Source organism: Branchiostoma belcheri, unplaced genomic scaffold (genome assembly GCF_001625305.1).
Source record: "Branchiostoma belcheri isolate BF01 breed outbred unplaced genomic scaffold, Haploidv18h27 scaffold210, whole genome shotgun sequence".
NCBI classification, from domain to species: domain Eukaryota; kingdom Metazoa; phylum Chordata; class Leptocardii; order Amphioxiformes; family Branchiostomatidae; genus Branchiostoma; species Branchiostoma belcheri.
This window is the reverse complement of record NW_017803603.1, coordinates 116,473-140,505: the sequence shown is the minus strand read 5'-3', so window position 1 is coordinate 140,505 and position 24,033 is coordinate 116,473. Positions and strand designations below refer to the sequence as shown.

The 24,033-nt window shown below is 39.5% G+C and overlaps 1 protein-coding gene across 5 annotated transcripts in view; it reads right to left on the bottom strand.

Moving 5' to 3' along the window:
* Nucleotides 1-20,661, bottom strand: part of LOC109469904 (radixin-like) — a 62,277-nt gene extending 41,616 nt beyond the window's left edge. For 3 of the 5 annotated variants that reach the window (XM_019768661.1, XM_019768663.1, XM_019768662.1), the window contains exons 1-3: nucleotides 20,528-20,661; nucleotides 20,066-20,196; nucleotides 1,723-1,806 (exon numbers count right to left, since the gene is read on the bottom strand). In XM_019768661.1, the coding sequence (XP_019624220.1) occupies nucleotides 1,723-1,806; nucleotides 20,066-20,077 (96 nt within the window). In that variant the 5' untranslated portion in view covers nucleotides 20,078-20,196; nucleotides 20,528-20,661. Of the gene's footprint in view, nucleotides 1-1,722; nucleotides 1,807-12,193; nucleotides 12,295-20,065; nucleotides 20,197-20,527 lie in introns of those variants that run through there. The other 2 variants (XM_019768665.1, XM_019768664.1) reach the window with 2 other exon arrangements.
* Between the last annotated feature and the right edge of the window lie 3,372 nt (nucleotides 20,662-24,033).

Sequence of the window (24,033 nt, the reverse complement as noted above, 5' to 3'; positions counted from 1 at the left end):
CACAAGAGCTATCTACCATCTAAATTTCGTCACCCTAGCATGTCTGGATCATGAGATATCAAAACCGGAAGTTCTGCTGCAGTACCATGACAAGCCGCCAGGTGGCCCAAAATCTAATCATTTTGAGGTCTCATCAAGACCTACCCACCTACCAAGTATCAAGACAATCCATCAAGACCTTCTCTAGTTATCGTGTTGACAGACAGACAGACAGACAGACAGACACACACACACACACACACATACACGAACGCCCCTGAAAACATAACCTTCTTGGCGAAGGTAAATATTTGCCTCGACCCTTCTCCTGTTTTACAGGGCCATGAACCTTTGTTGAGATTGGAGAAAAGCTTTTATTTAGACACAAGGCCATGGGTTGGGTTAAAGGCCACTTTGTAGGCCATTTCTTGGGGTCTCAGACATTGTACAGTAAAATTGTGTAAGTGCTCGCAGGAAATCTGACTACATGATGATTGTACAAAATGTATATTCACTCCCAAAAACTGTTTGTAACAAGGTACAAACTTTCCCCTAAGACTCTGTTTTCATGTTGATCTTCTGATTACCTGCATGAAATGTCATGGAGGTTAATACTATGTTTACTGAAGGAAAACATATTGTTTTTGATCACTAATTCTTCTTCCTCTTCTTCTCCGAACAGTGACCTCAATGACCTGAACCACTGTTTTGTATGTTACTATGGTAACTATAGTGTTGGGTTACATCATGTTAAAGTTTTATACTTATAGCAGGAAGGATTTAGACTCCTGTCTGACCATATGCGAAAGTAAACATTATGCATTTGCCTTGCAAATGTTACCTTTCTAGTTCAGCATTATTTTCTTGGAGAATTTAGAATTAACACTCGAGGAATTGAATTGGTATGGCCAGATCAAGCCTAAATTTGTATCTTAATTCTTATGAGTCAATCGTGAGGTTTGTGTAGCAAGGTACAGACTTTCCCCTCAGACAATGTTTTTATGTGGATCTTTCAATTCTTTCATTGAAGAACGCTATTGGCTTCCCAGCAACGAATCCAATTGGTGTAGCCCGATCGAGCGTAAATCGAATTTCGGAGTCAAGCATGACTTACAGGTGAGAAATGTCGGTAGTGATTGTAAACTGGGTCAGGTCAGGGGGTGTGAATAATGCTGACTCAGACAAGATCTTCATGTCGTCAGGTGTTTGTAGGTTATTGATCGTATTGTTCGCTGTATCAATCAGGTTATTGGAACGACTGACCCCATGGGGTGCCGGACTGTGAATAGGTTTTAGAGTCAGTAATGGTGTGCTTATGTTAATATGTAGGACAAAATGGCCATTTAACCCATATAATAGCATGCTATCAGGAACTAGACACTTAAAACTGGTACTGAGGGACACACATACAGGTATTTCGGTGTGATGGTGTGCTCAAGTCTTGGAGGGACCGAGTGTGTAACATGTTGGTAGAACATACTGTACCTGCGCGAAACCCAGATTTTTCACAGACTGCGTTGGATGTTCGGTCAGCATTGCATGAGAATTTTCAAGTTGCTGACAATACCTACATGACAGGTTTCGCATAGGCACAGTATATTCTGATGACATGCTGGACAGCAAAGTGTGTGGATTCACATCATCAAAAATTACATTTATAAGGAAACTTAGGAGAATATTGTAGTCTCACCTGCTCAGGTTTGAGTAGTTCTAACATCTAATTTTAAATAGAAAGAAACTCACCTGGTCGAAGAGCTGTTTGCCGGTGGTGTTTGTCTGGATGGCAAACTCCAGCTCAGCGTCCATCGTCGTCACTCGTACATTCACCTGGAACACAACCGACACATGTCAATCAACCTGTCAATCACTGTCGTATCAAGTGACACCTGTTCATCACTGGTACAAGTAACAGCTGTCAATCACAAATGTGACACCTGTCAGCCACTGGTACAACAGGGGCCACCTGGGAGTCACTTGTACATGACACCTGTCAATCACTGAACAGATATAACAACAAGGGGACCCTATCAGACATTGGTACAAGTGACACCTGCCAAAGACATCTGTGACACCTGTTAATCACTGGTTATGATAACCACCTTACTGACTTCCTACAGCCCCCCACCTTTTCACACCTGCTGTACAGGGAACAACTGTTAGTACAGGGCTCGAAATTCAATTTTGAGAATAGGTGCACAAAAAATATTTTGGGTGCACCATATGAAACAAAACCTAAGTTAAATTACAGATCTTACTGCTCCTCTTCTGAGCTTGAAAATGAGCTTGAAAATGAAATGGGAGCTAACTTTTAAATTACCAAGATTTTATTACTTTTCTATCACTTAGATGCCAAAGAAACTTTTCAACCAAGGCTGTGGACTATTATCAGCTTTAATATCTAGACTCGTAGAAATATCTTATTTCTGAATATCAATAATTTAGCAGATTCTTTCACAACCAGTGAAATATCATGAGTGTAGCAAAATGGGAGGAAGAGTGCCTCATACTAATAATGTAAACAACAAAACAGATTTTCAATTAACAATTAAATATTTATGAATCAGTTGGAACAATCTGATTGATTGTCTTTATTGTGCACGCATCATGATTGTGATATTGCAGATGGCTGCAGGCAAATTGAACAATATGTTTTGTTTTGTCAACAGATCTCTCTGGGACAGGCCGTAAAATATTCATCAAACGTCTCCAAAATTAGACTAATTATTTATAGCCAAAATTTGGCTAATTATTCACCCCCAAAATGATTATTCATTCGAAGATTATCATGCAACACACCAAGCTTTGATTTTACTGAAATAAAAAAGCAACCTAGGGCTCGAAATAGTTTATTTCCTGTTACATACAATATTTTGATTTCTAAATATAAAACCTACATGTATTTCTGTATTCACTATTCTTGTAGCTAGCCAAACTGCAAATTATCAAAGCGCCTTTTCTGTCATCTCATTGACAACATTTTTTAATGCAAACTGCAGTTGGTATTTTGTGAAAAACCACATTTTCTAACAGTGGTGTAAACTGAATTATGATCATGAGAGGGACCCACACTACAAGAGATACTGAGTCTTGGAACATATGGAAAAATCCCCCGTGTAATAGAACAAAGGCTTGCCGATTAACGAGGCAGCAAACCTCGTTAAGCGTGACGCCGGCATGTGTTTTATGGCAGAGCGTATTGTAAACAGTCAGCCCGGCATCCACATGCCATATGGACTGTCAGCCCTCATGGGCCTCGTCACAACACGGGATCAATTCTCATAGACAGAATCTGAACTGTCTTATTGGTAAAATATAGTCTTACACTATCTAGGAGTTTCAATATTTCAACATTCAAGCTGGTAGCCATTCCTGGACATTTTTACAGTTCATGAAAAAACATTTTCAAAGACTAAAATCTGTGCAAAGACTCAATAATAGGAACTACAACATAGGATCAATTTTCATAGACGGAATCTGAACTGTCTTATTGGTAAACTATAGTCGTCCAGGAGTTTCAATATTTCAATATTCAAGCAGGTATTCAAGCAGGTATTCAATTCATTTTTACAGTTACAAGGTCATGTGTAAGTATTTTTAGACACATTTACAAAGACTATCTACTGTACAAAGAACTTGACAATAACATGTCACCCATATCCAACTCTGCCAAAAATTTTCTTTTAGTTCTCCCAAAATATAAAGCAATTTATGGACCCACAAGGGGTTATTTTGTGATACAGCTTTACACACTACACGCTTTACATAACTTGCACAAGGTCAAAATCAATAACATTCTACACAAAAAGGGAAAAGACTACAGGTAGTCAAAGGCCAAGTCTAAGTGCTTGACTAGAACCACAGACAGTCAATGTTTAAGATCAGTTAAGCCATATCACGTTGTATTTCAACAACTTGAAAGACTGAAGTGCTTCTTTCGGCAAACTATGTCATACCCTTTTGAATAAATATCACAAAGTCATCGTCAAATCTACTACTTTTTACGCCAAAGGGAGGTGACATCACAGGGTACAAGTTCAAGTACGTAATATTTGCACCACGTACATGTGTAGTGCTTGGACAACTTGAACTGTAAGGGTGAATCTTTTCCAAAATCAACATGCTACAATGTTTCTTTCGTACATACATGTACTACTGACATTATACACTGACTCAGTAGTTTACCACAAGTCAATTTTTAAAACCCAAATGGACATGACATCACAGAGAACTTCCAAGTTCAAGTTTAACTCCAAGTTTGGCCCTACCGTGACGTGCTTCCATCGCGAGGCCAGGTGATCACACCACCAGAGTAACCAACTCATCTCGACCGAAATACGGGAAAACCTACGGACATGGCGACGCCCCACGCGGCCCCCTTCCCTCTTTACCACTAGGGCCATGTTGATTTGATTACATGGATGACATCCTCTGGGAACCCCAAAACTGATGCGAGCATGCGAATAAAAAAAAGTTTGGCAAAGAAAAAAAGTTGCTTTCATTATGAAATCTACGTGGTCATAAATGATAAAGGTAGAACAAATGGCTAAACACACAAGTATGGTATGGCGAATAATAGACTCTTCATTTTCATCTCTTCACGTTTTCTTCTTTTCCTGAATTTGACTTTTGGCATTTTATCTATGACATTAGTTTTGTTTTCCAACACTTTTTTTTAAACAAATGACATACATTTGCTCATTTTGTACGATTTACAGTATGGTCAAAAACTTTTTTTGGAAATGGACGAAAATTCATGCGCGCGCGGATGTCATCCATACAATGAAATCTACATGGCCTTACCGCTAATGCAGATTCCTGAGGACGTGTTAATGGAGGGTAATGCCCTAATAAGACGGATCGACGGCCATTTGCCTGAAACCCGCGCTGGAGAGGCAATTATCGCTTTCACGTAATCACACCGCTTTGTCCGACGCTCGGGTCTCTTCAATTTAGGAAAGTGGTGCAGGAGTGGGGATGGGAGAGGTGAGGAAAGGGATGGACACTTGGACAGACTGTTGTGTAAGGTTTCAGGAGGGCACTTTAGACAAACAATTTAGTAGCACCAGGTACAATTTGGACAACATAATTGGCTGCCTATAGAATGAGATGAAATATATGACAGAAACAAATAGCTTGCACATACTGAGATATAAAATTGCCATGACATGCTGGTACACTATACTGTGCAAGATTTTTATATATATTAAATTTTGTTTCAACTGTACATCTTTTATAGGTCCCATTCTAAAATGGCTTCACACATATTTCTATCCCCTTAAGTTCCTTAACAATAAAAGTACCGGTAGTTCTATAATTACCATGAACACACTGCTAAGAAATGACGCACAAAAAGGTACGATTTGGGAAATGCCATTTGTCAGAAGAGCTCCCAGGGGTGTGCTTAAACCACATCCTTATGGCAATTTTTATCGTAATGGTGGCTTCCGTGAACAAAATGGAAACTCCCTGGTGACAACACAGGCAATATTCAATTTCTATATGGGAACTGCTGGGAAAATGGTGGCAGAAAAAAAACGATAAAATCACATTACTGTCCCCAGTGGGGTAGGATTATTCTCTAATGGCTGATGATGAATTGATCTTGTCAAATGTTGTTCCTCCTTTAGTCCTTATCACTATTCAAACACAAAAAGAGGACAGAAGTACTCTACTTGATTCCTAACTGGCTTGTAACAGTTACTACTAACAGAAACATTGTCTGAACATAAAGAGCATCATATTATAAAACTAGATTTCACACACATCATATTGAAGCAATCATGAGACAAGACTACCAACTGGGAAATACTTTCACTACTTCCAGCCACCCAATCCATCATTTAGGTCTTTATCCTGTCAGTACTAGGTTCTTCTCTGCAATATACACAAGACTCACTTTAAATTTGTCTACGCATGTTTCAAGAAGAAAGAAGAGATTCTAGATTATTAATAGATCGAATATAGCATCATTTTCCTAGCTTGGGTTCATCCGTGAACGCTATATATACCTTCAACGCTCTGTTCTATCTTTCCTAGGTAAAGCTATCATCTTTCTACTCTTCTACTTTAGTCATCTAACTCAATGCATTTAGCCCAAGTGTGGCATGAATATGTACGTACGTTCAATGCCATTGCCATTGTTAGTATAAGACACTTGAACCCAGTTTAGCCCGTAGACCCTCCCCCTTTCTCTAGGACAGTGCAGGAATGTAGCGTGCCAGCCTGTGTGTGAAGTGTCAAAGTGCCCAGCAATAGAACCATCCTGGCTCCGGCCCAACCCGACATGTCACTGCCTAACAGTCTGGTGCTGTTGCCAGGTCAACTGGGGAAGTGCTGTTCTGGAATGTTCTTATATCCCACAGGCATGAAATCTGCCTTCTCAGGACTTAGGAGAAAGGATGATTGAGTTTGATCTTCTCACTGTCAAGTGCAAGTCACAAGTAACCCTGAGTCAGCTTATAGCTGGCCTTCTTGGCTAAGTCCACTTCAAGATCTGCTATCCATCCAACAACAATAGCTAAAGTTACATTGTATGTACTGTATTGTGTTATACTGTAAGTCTTGAAATATTTATAAGGCCACACCAATTTAATTTCTTGGTTAACGGATTCGCCTCTTCATTTTTTTCTGATTTGCAAATAAAAATAAAAATTCAGAATCAACTGCAAAATGCTCATATTTTGCCCTGAACAGTTGAAAACAGTCCTTTTCTTACTACCTTGTTACAGTCATTCCATCTATCAATGCAGTGCTACCATTAAAAGTTCAAAATTCATTGTTTAAATTTTGAACCAGCCTGGTGTGCTGACTTCATGGCTCCTATCGTACCATTTTGGGCCATAATAGGATGCCTAGGCCTGTTTTTATTTTTATTTTTTTTCGCCCGCCCGCTCCATTATTTTTCTAGAAAAATCCGTTAACCAAGAAATTAAATTGGTGTGGCCTAAGGGTTTTGTTTTTCCCTGTTACCTCTCAATCTCCAATGTGAATTCATGACACTGAGAATACACTTTTCAAAAGTATGACTACTGTCCTACAGAAATGTTCTAATGTTACAAATGTTCAATGTCCAAGCATAACATTGTACATTTTCATGTCTGTCTGCATGTTCTGATTTGTCTGGTATATATTATGGTCCCTGGTGGAATGCCAAAGACATGTCACTGCGAAGCCATGTTGCAACAACTTGTACAATTACGTCACATCACATTCACTCAAAAGGTTGTACTTATTTCAGCTTTATTCATTTACTGTCTAGCCTCAAAACGAATTCACAACGAAGGAATTTGGTGACAAAAAGATTTCAAGGCTGCCATCCCAACAATGCATTGTTCTCATAGCAATAAGAAATGCCAAGAATGTTAGCGCTGGCTACCACTTGAAGAATGCCATTTTCTATAAAAGGCCTTTGCCACATCTGAACATTCATGAACATAATACACCGCCCGGTGGGATCTTAACCTCCTAGGCCTCAGGTAACACGTGTAAGCCAGGTGAGGTCATACCTGTTGACCTACAGGTATGGTCAGGTATGATACACCTGAGTACAGGTATGGACAGGTATGGGGAGGGCATGTTAGACATGTAAGCATGATCAGTCACTGTCAACACTGTGTGCCTTCAGGCCTTATTCAAGTTTGGAGAATGAAGGGTGGAAGTATGTGCTAACACCTTGTTTGCCAACACCTGGCCTTGTCACACCTTTTTGGGTCTTTGTAAGGTGTGGAAATTGTTTCTTAAGATTTTCACATTGACACTCGGGCTAAATATTCATCCACAAGCCTGTACGTATGTGTGCCTGGCCTCAGGCAAGTTTGGAGATATTAAGATTGGAAGTATGTGCTAACAACACCTGGTCCTGTCACACCTTTACCTGGGCCTTTTGATGTCTTAGACATTTATGTAAGGTGTGGACCTTGTTTCTTAAGATTTTACATTGAGACTTAAGGGTTGAAAGTTTGGTCACAAGACTGTATCCTGCCCTTGGCAAACTTGGAGACATGAGGTAGGAGTAAGTGACAACACCTGGCCTTGTCATACCTTTAACTTTTACCTGGGCCTCAGGACTTCTTGGACAAAGGTGGACATTGTTTCTTAAGATTTTATATTGAGACTCAAGGGTCACATTGTCAACATTGTGTGTTTTGGCTTCAGGCAAACATGGAAACATAAAGTTGGAGTATGTGGTAACACCTGGTCTTGTCACACCTTGAACCTTTATCTGGGCCTCTTGACTAGTTAGACAAAAGTGGATATTGGTTCTTAAGATTTTACATTGAGACTCAAGGGTTAAAACTTTGGCCATAACATTTTGTGCTTTGGCCTCAGGCAAACTTACAGATATGAAGGTGCCTTAACTAATGCTAGAACCTTTCCTGTGCCCCATTTTTCACCAGCATATTGTTGTTGTTTTTTGTGGTGCAAAATGAAAAACTTTCACAATGAGACTAAATGACAAGTTATGTAAGGTTTGAAAACTTTGGCCACGGTGTTATGTTGTGATTGACGTAAAATAATGATCTTAAGGACTTTTACCAAAAACTTTGTCAACAGAGACCTTGACCTTACATAGTTCCTTCTGACCTCACTTTATCACTATAGTTGATGTTGGCAAACCCCTGTACTACATGTATATGCACTACCACTTATGGTAGGCAAAAGTCGTGGCAAGGCTCAAAATATGTACTTTATTTTTGTTTTCTACAAAAGTACAATAGCCAATGCCATATTGAACCTAAATCTTTAGTTGAACCAAAATCAAAAAGTTGATGTTGGCAAACTTAACCCCTGTAATATATGCACTACCACAATGCTTGAAATATGTATGTACTTTATTTATGTTTTCCACAATAGTCAATACCATATTGAACCTGTTAAACCTGAATCGGTTTAGTTTAACTTGCCAGATTGCAAATAGCTCATATCTTTCCTGTAATCTAAAACATGCCCTCATATTATACATCAAATTGTATGGTTCATAATATCATTTGTATATGGAAGTACAGTACATATGCAAACCACTACAAGCACAATGCAACAAAAGCTTACTATAAAACCAGAAGCAGAAATGTTACTGTATAATAAATGTTCTGAACAGTTCACATATGTATGAACCCCTTCTGCATACAAAGGACAGAACTTTGGACCCAGGTTACCAAAATGGCCCCTCCCCATAAAATAGCCACACCTGGTAATACAACACTTAGAAGCCCTACAATTAAGAAACTATCCACACTTTACTGAAAATATACACCTCAAACACTACAAATTTTATCAAAATTCACTGCCGATTTGCTGTTACTGAGTGTTAGCAGGTGTAAGAATTGGTTAGGTTGGATTGAGTGAATTTTCGAACCATTAAACGCAGGAAATTGAGGAATAGAAAGGCATCCGCAGAAAAGGGCCGGAGAATGCTAATTTGTTTATCTTCCAAGACTGCACAAACAAGGGAGGGTTCTTTGTACTGGTGGCTGGGCTAATCCCCAACACTTTACACAGGTAATTGGGCATTTCTCCTCTCTACTTACTGCTCTTAATTACATCACATTCAAGGTCTGAAAATGGATCATATCTCACATCATTAGACTGCTGCATACCACAAATGCATGCACAATAGAGAAGACTTTGGACAGAATTTGGGAGGGGCAGTTTTTTTTTTTACGTAAGCACAACAGTGACACAAATGGTATGTTCCCCTGACCTTTGAACTTCAGCCATACTGAAACATTCTTGTTCCATGACTGTACATTGTGTATATTTTGTAGTCAACAGTGAGCGAAATCTATCCAGAAATAAATGGTTACATCACTGTGTGCGTGCCTAGGAGATTTAATGTTTAGTCCGTCTGTAAACACAGGTACTTTGAACCTGGATTTAACTGTGACACTTAGCCACTACTGAGTTTATCCATGTATTCAGGGCGGATTTATAAGCAGATAAACTAGCACTACAGATCTTATGTTTTAGCATTAATGTTATGGGTACGTTTTTGGCAGTATATGTGGTCGTTAGAAATATATGTTGTAGTTTGAGGCAAAGCACCTGGAAATACAGTAATATAGTAGGACTACGAGTAGGACTAGGATATTGACAACTTTTGTTTGTACATAATTGCTCTTGTTTGTAGTTAGAATATAAGACTACATCGTTGTAAGAAACTTAATTAAACCAGAACTACTGGTATTCTAGCTAAATAATGGTACACGATTACATTAAATTCTTACATGTTAGCATTATCTGATACACAGTAATCTTTCAGTGTACTAGTAAGTAGCTCAAAATAATATCTTATCTGCCAACATAAAAACTTGACTGTAACTATGAATGGGAAGGGTCTATTCATACTTTTGACGAATACTTTGAACAATACACACTCCTCAGATATCAAGCGATTCTTTCAAGTTGCCATCTTTACAATCCCCCCCCCTCACACACACACACACATTACATTCAGTAGCTAACCTACATTTCACTAATTTTAACGCTATGACAAGCCACACAAATCATGAGCCAAGGGCCATTCATTACAATATTACATCAAAAGTGTCAGAGCTTTTAGTCAAATGGCACAATGTCCCCTGCAAGTAATGGGCCATAATCACTGCCAAAAACTTGTACCAAAAATACCCGGGGGACACGAAAAATTTCATTACTATCTGCTGTGTTACGACTCCTAACCTTATTTGGGCGTTACGCATCTCAAGTACAGATAATTATGCCAGTAAACTACGGGAATTTCAGAGGATAAACTGTCATAATTAAAGGGCTCGTTAACTGAGACATCGTTTGTAATTACAGTTTAACAACTGGCCTGAGACTGAGAATATTTGGTAAGAAACGGCCAGAAAAGATGCGCAGGAGTGCGTGTATGTGGGTGAGAGACAGAATAACGTACAACCAACAACTCAACTGACTGCCCACCTATTCGTGATTGGTGTACATACAGTATCTGAGAATCTAGCCCCCCTCCCTATAGCTACATGTGCCTCTAGAGATCTGCAACAAAGTATAACACTTCTTTAATTAATAACTTTTACTAGTTAATGACTCCCATTTAGCTATCCCCACTACCAAAAGACTGTAGAAACAATACTAGTTCAACCTTTTCTATCATAAGTCAACAAATGTGATCGCAGTCCTTCCTTACATTATTCCTTACAGTTACACCATCTTCTTGAATGCCCTCACACCAATCTTTGCACCTGTAAGTTGTAACTGTGGCTCGTTAAAAAATAACCATTCTCTTAGAATTCCCTTGCAAGTTTTACCTTGACTGAAAGATATGATTTGTATTCCTGAGAAATGAATGGAAAAGGCACCTGACTTGTGCATGTACATATATAGGTGGGGTTAAAGTTGTTTGGGGAACTCTCTTTAGCTAAAGCAACTTTTGGAGCAAAAAACAAACCCCCTTTTTTCACAGTAATGCTTCCATGTCGGTTTTCAGAAATCTACAAAGCGGGAAATCTAGCATAGACCATCGCAGTGACCCAATCTTCCCTAACTTTTGCATGTACATATATAGGTGGTCTTAAAGTTGTTTTGGGAACTCCTTTTAGCTAGTGCAACTTTTCAATTCAAGCAAAAACAAACACATTTTTTTGCTTCCATGTCGGTTTTCAGAAATCTACAAAGCTGGAAATCTAGCGTAGACCGTCACAGTGACCCCATCTTACCTAACTTTTGCATGTACATATATAGGTGGGTTAAAGTTGTTTTGGGAACTCCCTTTAGCTAGTGCAACTTTTCAATTCAAGCAAAAACAAACACATTTTTTTGCTTCCATGTCGGTTTTGAGAAATCTACAAAGCCAGGAAATCTAGCGTAGACCGTCACAGTGACCTGATCTTCCCCGTAGCGCCTGGTGAGGTCGTGTTACCCCCCTCCCATTGTCCCCCCAGCCGGAAGAATGTCCACACAACCCTGAGAGCACAGGAATCCACCCTCACAGCCCCATTCAACCCTACAGCCAGCTAAGCTCGTTAAATTCACCAGTGCAAAACTCTCACACCGTGCCTAAAAATGTGGCAGAACAACACCACGGTTATAGGTAGACTAAAACCTGCTACGAGTGACCGTTAGAGTAAAAGTGCACCGCCCGATGGAGTGTTAAGCTTGTTGACATGACAGGTGTATTCTGTTCAGCCCCACCCTATAGGTATGCATGTAAAATGTACCAAAAACACCTGGCAACAGGTGATGCAAGAAAACTCACCATCCTGGCTGCTTCAGTCAACCTCCTGCCGGCTAGCTAAGGTAGAAGTAGTCTTGTAAAACGTGAGAGAAGAAGCTAAAGGATCGTTGGATGTGTCTCTATGCCACAGCCTTAAGGGTGGACTCCACTACTGGGTGTGGTGTGTAAGGCCTGGCCCTTAAAGTCAACACATGGCAGCCCTGCTAAACACACAATACTGAGCTGTCCTGCCTACACAACCCATGACGCCCAGGGTTCGCCTGATTGGCCACTGGGACGCATGTTTTATAAGGTGTGTGGGACCATGTATGCAATGCTAGCGGGGGATGCTTCTTGCTAACCAATAGCCAGGCTCCGTTTTGTGCTGTGTACCAAACACAGTAGGACATTCCTGGTTTTAGGGTCATGGGTAGAACTGTAAGGTTTCGCCCAGACGGCATACAACAGGGACAGGAGACACCCAGGTCTAACTACCACACTTGTTATACTACCACACCTGCTACTGGTACTGTGTGTCACCCCAGACACAACAGGCTACCTACACGACTAGTGCAGAATTTTCAACATGACAGTTTCACAGGTAAGTTTGCTCCTGTGTGCCTGTTTTATCTGTGTTGTTTCCATCCTCAGTGACAGAGCGGGCAACTTGCAACGAAGAGCTCTACGAAAGGAGGGCGTGTGTACAAATATTTGATCAGCCTGTTAGCCAACCATCCTAACACCCCCACCCTGGTGTTTACTAAGGACAACAATCATCGATGACGCTTCTTTTCCTCTTCTTTAGATCTCAGGCAACGTCCTTGTACCATATACCCCACCTGTAGCTAACTACAACCCTTACAAACATTACAAACAACCATCTTATTCTTTCCAGCAGGTGAAATCCGGGGGTTAGGTTCCTTTGTGCGGGTTGTTTGTGGAGATTTGACATCCTAGACGCGGACAAATGTTCTAGAAGAAACATTCCCATCCACTGGGGTATCAATCGGAATTAACCCACAACAAAAACGCCTCGGTAAAATTGCTTAGTTAATGAAGTTACATGGTTTCCCCCCTCCCAAGCTTGTATGTATAACCTCATTAGGCCACAACAATGCATCTGGTTGGTTTACGGATTTTTTAAAATAATGTAAAACTTGAAAATGAACATACAGACATAGTCTTACACCTTGGTGCACTCAGTACTGTTAGCAAGTGAATATTGGCAGACAAAAGGTTTCTTTAAGCTACTCTTCAAGTACTTGTAGTACTCTCCAAGCAGAGGTTGGGAGACGATTGTTACTTTTCTCTATATGCCCTGTTGTTTTTTTGTCGCTACCCCCACGGGCGATTATCTGTTAATAGCCTTTGAGAGGCTGTGACTTGTGGCAGAGGTTGGTGGGGGTAGCCACAGAAAAAATGGGCATATATAAAAAGGTAACAATCATCCCCACCAACCTCTGCTTGGAGAGTACTCCAACTTACAAGCCCTCTGTATTCATTTTGTCCTTTCGGTTAGTTCTACAGTGAGAACCAAATAACTGCATCAGTGTGGCCAAAGGGCGGGGGCTCTGACACCATACTGTGAACTGACTGGGTGTGGTCACAATTTCTTAAAAGGGGTCAAAGGACAATGACATATCTGAGTGGTTGCCTTTGGTAAAAAAAAAAAGGCCCCAACTGTCTGGTAAGTTTGATGGTAGCAAACAAAGTTGTAAATCTCTTCTGAAGTCTTTTATGGGAGTGTGTGAGGGTCTGAGGAGTTTGGCAAACAAACTAGACTGAGGGGGATCACAATGGATAAAACATAAGGGGGCATTGTGTCCTGTAGTTTTGGCTACTCTAAAACTGTAAATACTGGAACAATGGAAAATCTACTCAACGTTGAATTTAAAACTTGAAAAGAAATATCTCAATGAAATAGAAAAAAAAATGATTCTAAAATTACCAACTTTCAGTTTTCAATAATGAAACAATAACATTTCAAGTCCCCTCACACACCCAAAACATGAAGGTCTAATTCTCATCAAAAATTCATAATTTATTTTATCTCTGGAACCAACTGGTTGAGGTTAAAGGTCATGAAAGGTCATAGTTAATGGGTATTTGAGGTCAAAGGTCAGTAAAAGTTCATAGCCTCTGATGTACAGTGTTGAAATGGACCCTGTATAAATAGAATGTTGCTCAGAATAGATTACAAAGTTGTTTTGCATTCCCAAATTTTGTTATTCTTTTATTGTTGTATGTAGTATTCTTTCAACTGTAAATTTAAAATGTCCTTTTCCTCTTACCTAGAAATAAAACCACCGCGCTAGTCAATAACAATTCTTTTATAGTACAGTGTTCTTTCAACGGTAAATCTAATGTCCTTTTCCCTCTTACATTTCGAAACCACCACACTAGTCAATAACTTACAGTATCAGGCACCTCAGAAGAAGATAAATTCCCTTCCCTGCAACTAATAAAGTAACATGATGTAGGAAGTACCGGGTGCCTGGGGCAGGTTGTCCAGACTTGCCCCCCCACAAATCTTCTCTTCACATGTTATTATTACTACCTGGTTTGTGGTAGGACTTGTGTCCTGAGGGCACCAGCAAGCCAATACTTTTATCTGTAATATCTGTACTAGTATAGGATACCATAAATTTTACCTGCGATGAACCAGTATGTATGATATACAGCTGATAAAATATTGAAAGATAAATTATTGGAAAATGGTCATCTGAATGGCCCAAATTATATCAGCAAAATGCTTAATCTAAAGATTGTGAATAAATACAGGAAGTTCATGACACAATGAAATGGATTCGTTTTGCTTGGAAAACTGCAAGTTACAAATTCTTATGGTCTTACCTGCAATTTTTGTCTGTGTTGAAAAATTGCAAGTAGGACTGTCAACCCTTTATTTTTGCAAGTTCGTACTCCAAGGCCGATTACAAGTATAAGGACTTGGGATACATGGAAACATATACGTTGTAGAGACATAGGAGACATACATGTGGCAAGGACAGTGGTTGTGACAAATTCATAACCTGTAACAATCCTCCAAATTTATAACCTGTAACAATCCTTAGCTGGTGTGTTACGCCGAAGGGCGGATATACTAGCTATACTTTACAGATGCAGAATCCCCTAAATTCGTAACCTGCAACAATCCCCAGTAGGATAGTATCTGATCCTTCCCTACATATCTCCAAACACTCAAGACTTGATGACAACAAGATGAATGACTACTTGAAGAAGGTTCATCTATTGACCCTCACAAATGAGGCACTTAAGTCCCACCTGGCATCAATTTGGTGTAACTTATCTTCTCTCATCACTCTTTAAGTGACCTGCCAAGATGCTTTAATATAGGCAGGGGTCGAAATAACCCTCTGTGTGCAACTTGGTGCAAGTAAATTTGGTGTCGTGCAACTAATTTTTTGCCTGCTTGCACCATGGTGCAAGTTTGCTTTATCCACTGTTACTACCTGTAGAATTACCCAATAATATCAATTAATAAAGAACTGGAGTGGAAGGGAACAAAACCAGAATCCATGAAGTTTTTCTTCATTTTTTGTAAGTAACAGAAGGTTACTATCTACGTCGCTGCCAGCGGATGTTTCCCATCACTTCTGTATTTTTGGAGGGTGCAACTATTTTTCTTCCGGTGCAAGTATTTTTCTTTTCATTTGCACCAGTGCAAGTTGGCCCCAAAATCTATTTCGACCCCTGATAGGTCAAACAGCTATCATCTTGGGAAGACAAGAATTAAGAAATACTGAGAAGACCTGAGAAGATCACCCAGGATCACCTTACCTTGTGGCATATTGATTATTACACAGAACAATTTATTTGATATGGATCTTTGAGTATGGAGGAGGATTTTGATCTATGTGTTTACACTATAAAAGGGTAAGGCAGAACAGCACATACTGAAGATCTTAAATGTTTTCAGGTAGGTCTTTTTTAAATGGGACACTGTGAACATGCGTTTGAACTTTCCAATGTATTTTTACTGCAATACTACAGAATATTGTTTCAACTACAAACTTCAAACACAGGAAAGCCTCATTCCCCATTGTAGTAGTTTTACTGCAAAAATTAATGAATTTACACTACTGCCTTCTTTCGAGCAAGTTTCTACCCATTTCTACAGTACAAAATCAATGTTTTACAGCCAAATTCATATCTACTTCCAGATGTATATCAACTTCCCTACCCCAAGGAACAAATTGATCTACGTTGTTATTCATTTCTTCTGAACAAGCTAAGTCAGTGATCATGTCTTAAGGCAATGGTAGCTATTCAAAATGACTGCAAGCTCAAAGCCATAGTTACGACTTACAAAAGCTCTCCCTTACAATCAGTCAATACAGACATCCTTGCCATTCCAGTACCATTCATGTCGGGACGTTAAATATTTATAAGATTGGATTTTCTCCAGAATAGGCTAAGTTGTTTTACTTTGGCTCCGTGCCCAGGTATGAATGATGTATTTGATGCTTGTAATGGAAAAATCTTGTCTTAATCTCAGTTCTTAATATATTAGTTACATCAAAGTAAGGCATTCGTTGTGTAATTTATGACAACAGATTAAAACAATACACAACTACTTAGGGAGTCATTTATAGTTGCAGTATCTTCAGTGCAACGTTAAATCTTACTGTTCTCAAACAGAATAATTCTGTTGAACATTTTCTCAGTATAGTCATAATTTATTTAACAAGAATGTTGTGTCTAAAGCATATATAAGAGTGTCTAGTACAAATGGATAAAGAACTCATTGCACAAATTTTACTCGACGACAAAAAAAATAGTCATCTAAAAGGCACTACATGTATTGTAGGTCTTCAGGGTCAAAATTATTTTCATATTGAAATGTATCAATTTAGCTTATGAAGTTGCTTACATCTTTTTCTGTATTTTTTTTCTAAAACTTGTTTCTGCAAACAGCAGATTGAAGTATCCTTGTGTTTTAGAAAAAAATTATCATGATCCATCCCTGAAGTTACCTGGCTTCATGCAGAAAACTATAAATGGAGGAAATTAAACCGTTATCAAGAGTGTTTTTATCCTTATCTTGGAGTGCTCACTTAACAAGTCTCAACACATCCCTGGTTAGATGTGGGCTTCTGGGAAGTCAGGTGTAAGGCCATAGGTCAGAGGTCACCAGACACCGCTGATAAGAGCAACTACAAGCTCAAAGTCTGCCCACTTAAGCATTTAAATTCCAATTAGTTCATATTTCGGACAGGTACAGAAAAGGGTGAACCAACGGAACCAAATTATGCAGAATTCACCAAGGAGGAAGAAAAATGCTTGCGGCGAAGAAAAAAGGGGAACAGTTCAATTTGTTGTCCTCTGGGTAGACAAGTATTCAAGCATGCATAATGGTCGACTGTACACTCGGTCAGTGTTACTTCTCTGTTTTGTTCGATTTTTTTCTGGCGCTTACTTCCTCAAACCCTGCAATGATTCAAACATCAAAGAAACTATTCGAGCATCAAGAAACTATCTTTCAACACAAAACAACAGTATCAAAGCTCTACTGTTAGTGTTACTTCAGTAAACAGTAAAGCTACAAACAGAGCTAAAAATAGCCATTTCACATTTAAACTGTACATGAAATACCAATTGTTTTGCACATACATGGTAGGAGATTACTATTTACATTGAATAAACAACATTTCAGAGCGTCAAGGCAGGTCAATGCAGACAGGGCTTGAAATACTGGATGCAGATGCATGTGCACCTTAGTACACCCAAATTTGGACCTGTGCACCCATTTTTTTCTGTGGGTGCATCAGTGCACCCAAATATTTTCATAGGTTTACGTATGTAGAGATGTTAAATGTATACAGCATATTTAAGGGGTAGAAAATAATGAAATCATTGTTGTAATACTTTTCTTTAGAATAGAAATAAACATTTGTTAACATTTTACTTAGATTATCTATATGGTGCACCCCCAAAATTTTTTGTGCACCCAATTTTTTTAGGTAGGTGCACCAGTGCAGTTACTAGTATTCCCAAAATGAATTTCGAGCCCTGACAGACGACCATTTTATTTACTCCGCAGGGGGCCATAAAACAAGTCAACAGAACAGGAACAATACTGCTAATTAGTGGGCTGCATTTAATTAGCTGAGACCTGTTAAACTGAGATTAGGAGTTTAATACCTGTAAATAACCTGTGATAATTGTTTGCTATTACAGGTGTGAATAACATACTGACCACGTGTGATACACATGGTTTGTCCTGAATTTACTAGTTTTTATTGAAACTTTTGTATACAAAATCACCATGTTTGTTCCCTATGTTGTAGCGGGGCTCTCCCCAAGCAATGAAGCAAGGGTGCACCCCCTCTCCGCAAAATCCTAGCACCTCTCCCAAAATGTTCAAATTTAGGGTTTTCTCTTAGTATTTTCATGGAAATTTACTGATTTTTCATCAACAAATAATTGACATGGGCGTACCAGTTTAATCTTTCCTTGTACTGTCAAATGTTTTCTTTATTTATTTATCAATATTCTTCTGTTATAAGTAAGTGATTACCAAGGAGTTATTGAACTGTACATGAAGGAAAATAACTGGAAAACAGGAAATTATGCTGTGGTTATGAGCAGAACTTCAAGCTATTATTTTGGCCACAAATAAAGTGTTTGTTCAACTGGAAACCCTCTGAACAGATGTTACATGTTGGACGTGGGAATTTGATTTAAAGATTAGTCAATAATGTCTGGGATTTCTTGCACCAGATAAAGGGGGAATTATGCTGGGAGTTGTGTATGGATTATCTTGTGGGTTACATAATGATAACGTAATATTGACTTTTTACATGGATAACTACTATCACACAACTCAAACCATACCAGGAATTTTCACAGAAGTAATTAATGTTATTTTCAGTTTAACATTAAGTAAATTTCATAAATACTACTGCAAGATTTATAAATTTCTTTTCTCTTTTAGTAAAATATTTAGTGGGTATGGATGGGGGTATGCAATTACAAATATGGTAAAATTTTATGCTTTTTGGTTAGAATTGCATAAAATTAAAACAGCTCATATTTGCCTTACAGAAGCAAGAAAGGCATTAATATTTAGTTCTGAAAACTAGATTAGACAAAAAGCCCAGAAGCCATATTGCCCATATAACACACCACTTCCTGTAGACATCTGTGTAGGATTTAAGCTACTGAGTCATGACTCATGGTTCCCTACCCACACACTCTGCCAACCAAAACAACTGTTTAATGAGGAAACTACAGATCAGGCAAGATCAAGTTAGCTCTTTGGTTCTTACATATAAAAACAAACTAATTTTGTAACGTAATAGTATGTAAAATTGTATGTAAGTATACTTCATTGAAGGTAAGTATGTATACAGCTATATGATTGACTAATTTAGAATAAATATGACCAACCAAATATGTCCAACCGAAATTTTCTTCATGTTCTGTTGCTAAATATTTCGTTGAAAACTGTATAAAACCAAGAAAATATATTGACCTTGCATACAGATGCTTGTCCCAATTCCTGACCCAAAAAAATTATTCGGAACCAATCTTTGGACCTTAGATCAAAGGATCAATGGTTTCGTATCTGCTGTGTGTTTTGGAGTAGTGGGGAAATTATCATGACTCAACCGATATTCTGTCAGCAGGGCGAGACAAAGCGGCTATTGAGTGAGGTTAGGAGACCCGTGTGGGTTTGGAATGGAAGGAAGCCGGCGGTAACTTTACACTCTTCAGCCTTCCCACACACATCAAGTACCTAAAAAGGGGGGAGGGGGGCGACACAATGCTAATCCACCACAACCGCCATTTTTCCAACCAGGAAGTGCGTGCAACAGGCTGTGTTAGCCAGATTTTCGTTCAAATCGGACGGTTTTTGCTATTTTGTGGGATTGTGGATGTGATACTTACTGTTTTCGGCATCTCGGTGGTATTTAGAGCGCTGTCCTAGTGAAAAATCCTGTCAGAAATCCTTGTCGTCCGTTCGGTTGCAAAATAGCCGCTTGGCGCGCGACGTCGCTGTTGGAAAGATCCACTCCAAACTGTGGGAACACAAAAAACACGTCGGTAAAAAATTTTCCCCGCCGAAATCTGCAGAAACTGGGCAGCTCTGGATTGTGACAGGGGTTTAGACCGGCCAGGCTGGATGTGGTCGGCCCGAGGAATGAGTAAACAGAGGCGTGTATATCATCGGAATGACGTACGTCGTGAATTTTTCCCGCGGGGTCGAAGTTCCCTCCCTTACAACTACACGGTGACGTGCAAACACGCGAGCTCGACAACCCTTCAATTTCACCCCCGTAACTTCGCCAAATTGCCCAAAAACTTCACAAAACTCGCACAGTAGGTACATAACATTCTCATCTCACGTACCACAAAATATCGGGCTCCGAAATCCCTCAGAGAGGCAGCACACGGTGGTTTTTGACGACAGTTCGGGCCAGCTCAGGTGGCTATACCGGCCTTCCCTCCAATATGGCCGCCGTACGCAGGGTGTGGTGCCGTCCTGAGCACCTGTCAATCATCCGGGCCGCCCGGAACTAGCAGAGGGTCGCTTGGGGGTTTACAGAAAACCGGACTATCATCCTTTAATACGTTCGTTCTGAACGAATAAATTATTCAAAATTCATAAACTGTGTACTTTGCAGAAGTCTTTCAATCGCTGTTATTTCTACAAGGCAATTTATGTTTCTAATGTCGGAAAATAAACTTAATTTTATGTTAGCCATGTCCAAGTAAATAATGAAACAAGGCAAACCTTTCACGACAATACTAGAATCTAACAGTATTCAATATTTTTGGAGCTCAATAACATATTATATGGTATATCTAACTTTCCCTGCTAATATTATAAATGTAAGAACTGTTGTATATTCCGTCTAGTGTATGGGACGGGGCATGTATACAAAACAGCTATTTCTCCATTCCATTTCAGGATTTTCTTGCTGATAATTACATAGCATATTGATTAGGTAGACATAGAGTGCTACCATCATCTTTCGAGATGGAAGAATGCCTACTACTACTATTATAAATGTATCTAATACAATACAACCTATTCGGATCAAATGAGACGGTATAAATATAACGCTATATACCATCGTCCTTGGTTTGGGGTAGACAGGATCTCTAAAATAACAGGATGTCCCCTTTCGGCTCCGTTTGATGTGCTGTTTACAACAACAGTCAAAGAAAACGTGTCCTCATGTGTTCTGTTTTGGTGTCTGAATCGCCTGACTTTCACAGCTGATAGAATTTAACATGCATCGATGATTTCATATTTATATATCAGCAAGAAAGTCGGAGTAACCACAAAAATCCCTGGCATTGTATGGTAGGAATGAAGAAATAGTTGGTTTGTACTACATGTCCCTTTCCATATACATGTACTACTAGAAAACTATACAACAATTTCCTTACGGATTTATCATTTGATGCTTTAATATTTTCGTCCTGAATTTGAATCATTGTATTTGAAATGTTAAATCCATTTTTTTTCTCATTTCAGGTTATGGCCATGATGGCGGACCGCTTTCGAAGATGACGTCATCACATGAAGTGCAGATCTGGGGATGTGAAGTTGCCATGACAACCGCGATATATGTTTTTAAAAAAAGTCAAAAGTATTTTTAAAAAATCAGAAAATGACGACATATGCTCTATACCCGGATAACACCGGGTCACCATACACTTCGTACAATAGACGATATAGATACAGTAGATAATACATGTAACTTTATAATTACATGAAACATATACATAGGTACTCTTTGAGTGTCCTTTAAAACCTACGAACCAATTAAAAGTTGAACAATATTTTCCTCCAATCTGTTCCGTAATGTGTGTGTTTTTCAACATTGAACAGGATCCAATCTTCAAAAAGACAAAACATGGAAAACACGTGCGCTAGAAACGCTACTACTAGTATAATGTGACTCACTGTGTGTTTTAATTGCGAGGTCACTGAATGCAAGGACATTATATAGTGCCCTACAAAATGTCCTTGCCATATGAGAGGGTCTGCATGGGGGGGTCCTGGCAACGGTTAACGGTAAATTCAGCAGGGCCGATAACGCTTAACGGTAAATTCAGGACGATCGGCAACGCTTAACGGTAAATTGACAGGCTTTTTTTTTAGAGCTGCACTGGATTTGGTATCTCGCTTTGTGAGAAAAGGTGATCACTGACAAAATTACGTATACATGCACAGTAATGAAGCATGCATTAAGTTAAAGGTATGTGTTCCCTGTGTTTCCCACCTGCCCTGGTCCCCGAGTGCGTCCACAAATACCGGGGTGTCCGAGTGGACGTCGGCCAGCTCGCATTTTTTCAGTCTGCCCAGTTTTACCGATGTAATCTAGGGGGGTCCGGGGGAATGGGGGTCCGGGGCTCCCCCGGGAAATTTAGGATTTTTTAAGCCTTCAAAAACGCAATTTCCCGCATTTTGAGAGGTCCTGATGTTTTCATATTTTACTCAAGATTTTTGTTAATTTGCCTGTCAAGGTTGACGGATTCGTTAAAAAAATTCTGTAACACTCCGCAAACTTATTAAAATTGAAGGGAAAACTGGTTCTGGCTAGAGCCGAAGGGACTGAGCGCAGAAGCGCGAGTCGAGCGCCAAAGGCGCGAGCAATGTAGGGGGGTCCGGGGGCATTTCCCCCGGGAAATTTTGTATTTTTAAACCTTCAATGACGCATTTTCCTGCACTTTGAAAGGCAAAATTAGGCGTAACGAAGAATTATTCATTAACGCTTAACGCTGAATTTAGGATGGCAAATAACGTTTTACGTTGAATTAAAACGACCCATAACGCTTCACGAGGAATATACTGATAACGCTTAACGTTGAATTAGAGCGGGCCGGTAACGATTAACGGTAAATTAAAATAGCCCATAACGGTTAACGAAAAAGGGCATGCAGACCCTCATATGAATGCATATCGTAATTAAAAGGCTATTAACACCAAGAATTCGCCAAACCGCCATGTAGACCCTCCCCACGTGTGACCCCATTTCCCGACATCCCCTGGGGGCCCTTCAGGTCGAGGGTTGTCGCAGTTAAACGTTAATTAGCCAGTGCTTAAGCAAGGTCTTAACTTTTCCTATTCCCAAGACGGTACCATCTTAAAATATTAATATTTTTATTGTTTACAACAAATATTTATCTTTATTGATATAATTCTTGTTGTTTTGGTGACCTGGAAAATGTAGGAAAAGTCTAGACGTTTGCATGCGGGTTGTAAGATCAAGTTTCACCTTTTTCAAACTTGCCGCCTATTCAAATAATACAAGACAAACAAACCGTCTTTTCAGGCTCGAAAAAACAACATTTATACAACTACGCAGATATACACAGACTTCCTAACAATTAGCTGTGTTATTCTTTTTAGGAGGCTTTAATAAAGAAAAGGGCTTAAATTGCGGTCTTGTAGTGCATTTTTCCTAATATATAGCTTCTGGGTCTTGTACTAACCAGCCGTAACATATTTCAGAGGACTACGTTTGCCCAGTACAACAATCAGAGTAGCCTCTACCAGGCTTCGGGAGGGGGTTGGAAATAGTAGAAACTGGCCAAATAGAGAGATAACATACCAACTGTTCTCTAGCTCTCTACCGGACCAACTCTCTTGGTATGTTACCTCTCTATTTGGCCAATTTCTACTCTTTCCAGCCCCCTCCCGAAGCCTGGTAGAGGCTACAATCAGAGTACAGATAGAAGCTAGCCATCAGCAAAAAAAGCCCTCCAAAACGCCCCAGTTTTAGTGCCTGCTAAAAGCTATGTACCCGTGTGTATGACGAACGCATCTTCCACGGCTAAAGTGTGGTTTAAACACCGTGAACCCCGATAAACGCACCTGCTATGATGGAACGATGACAGAA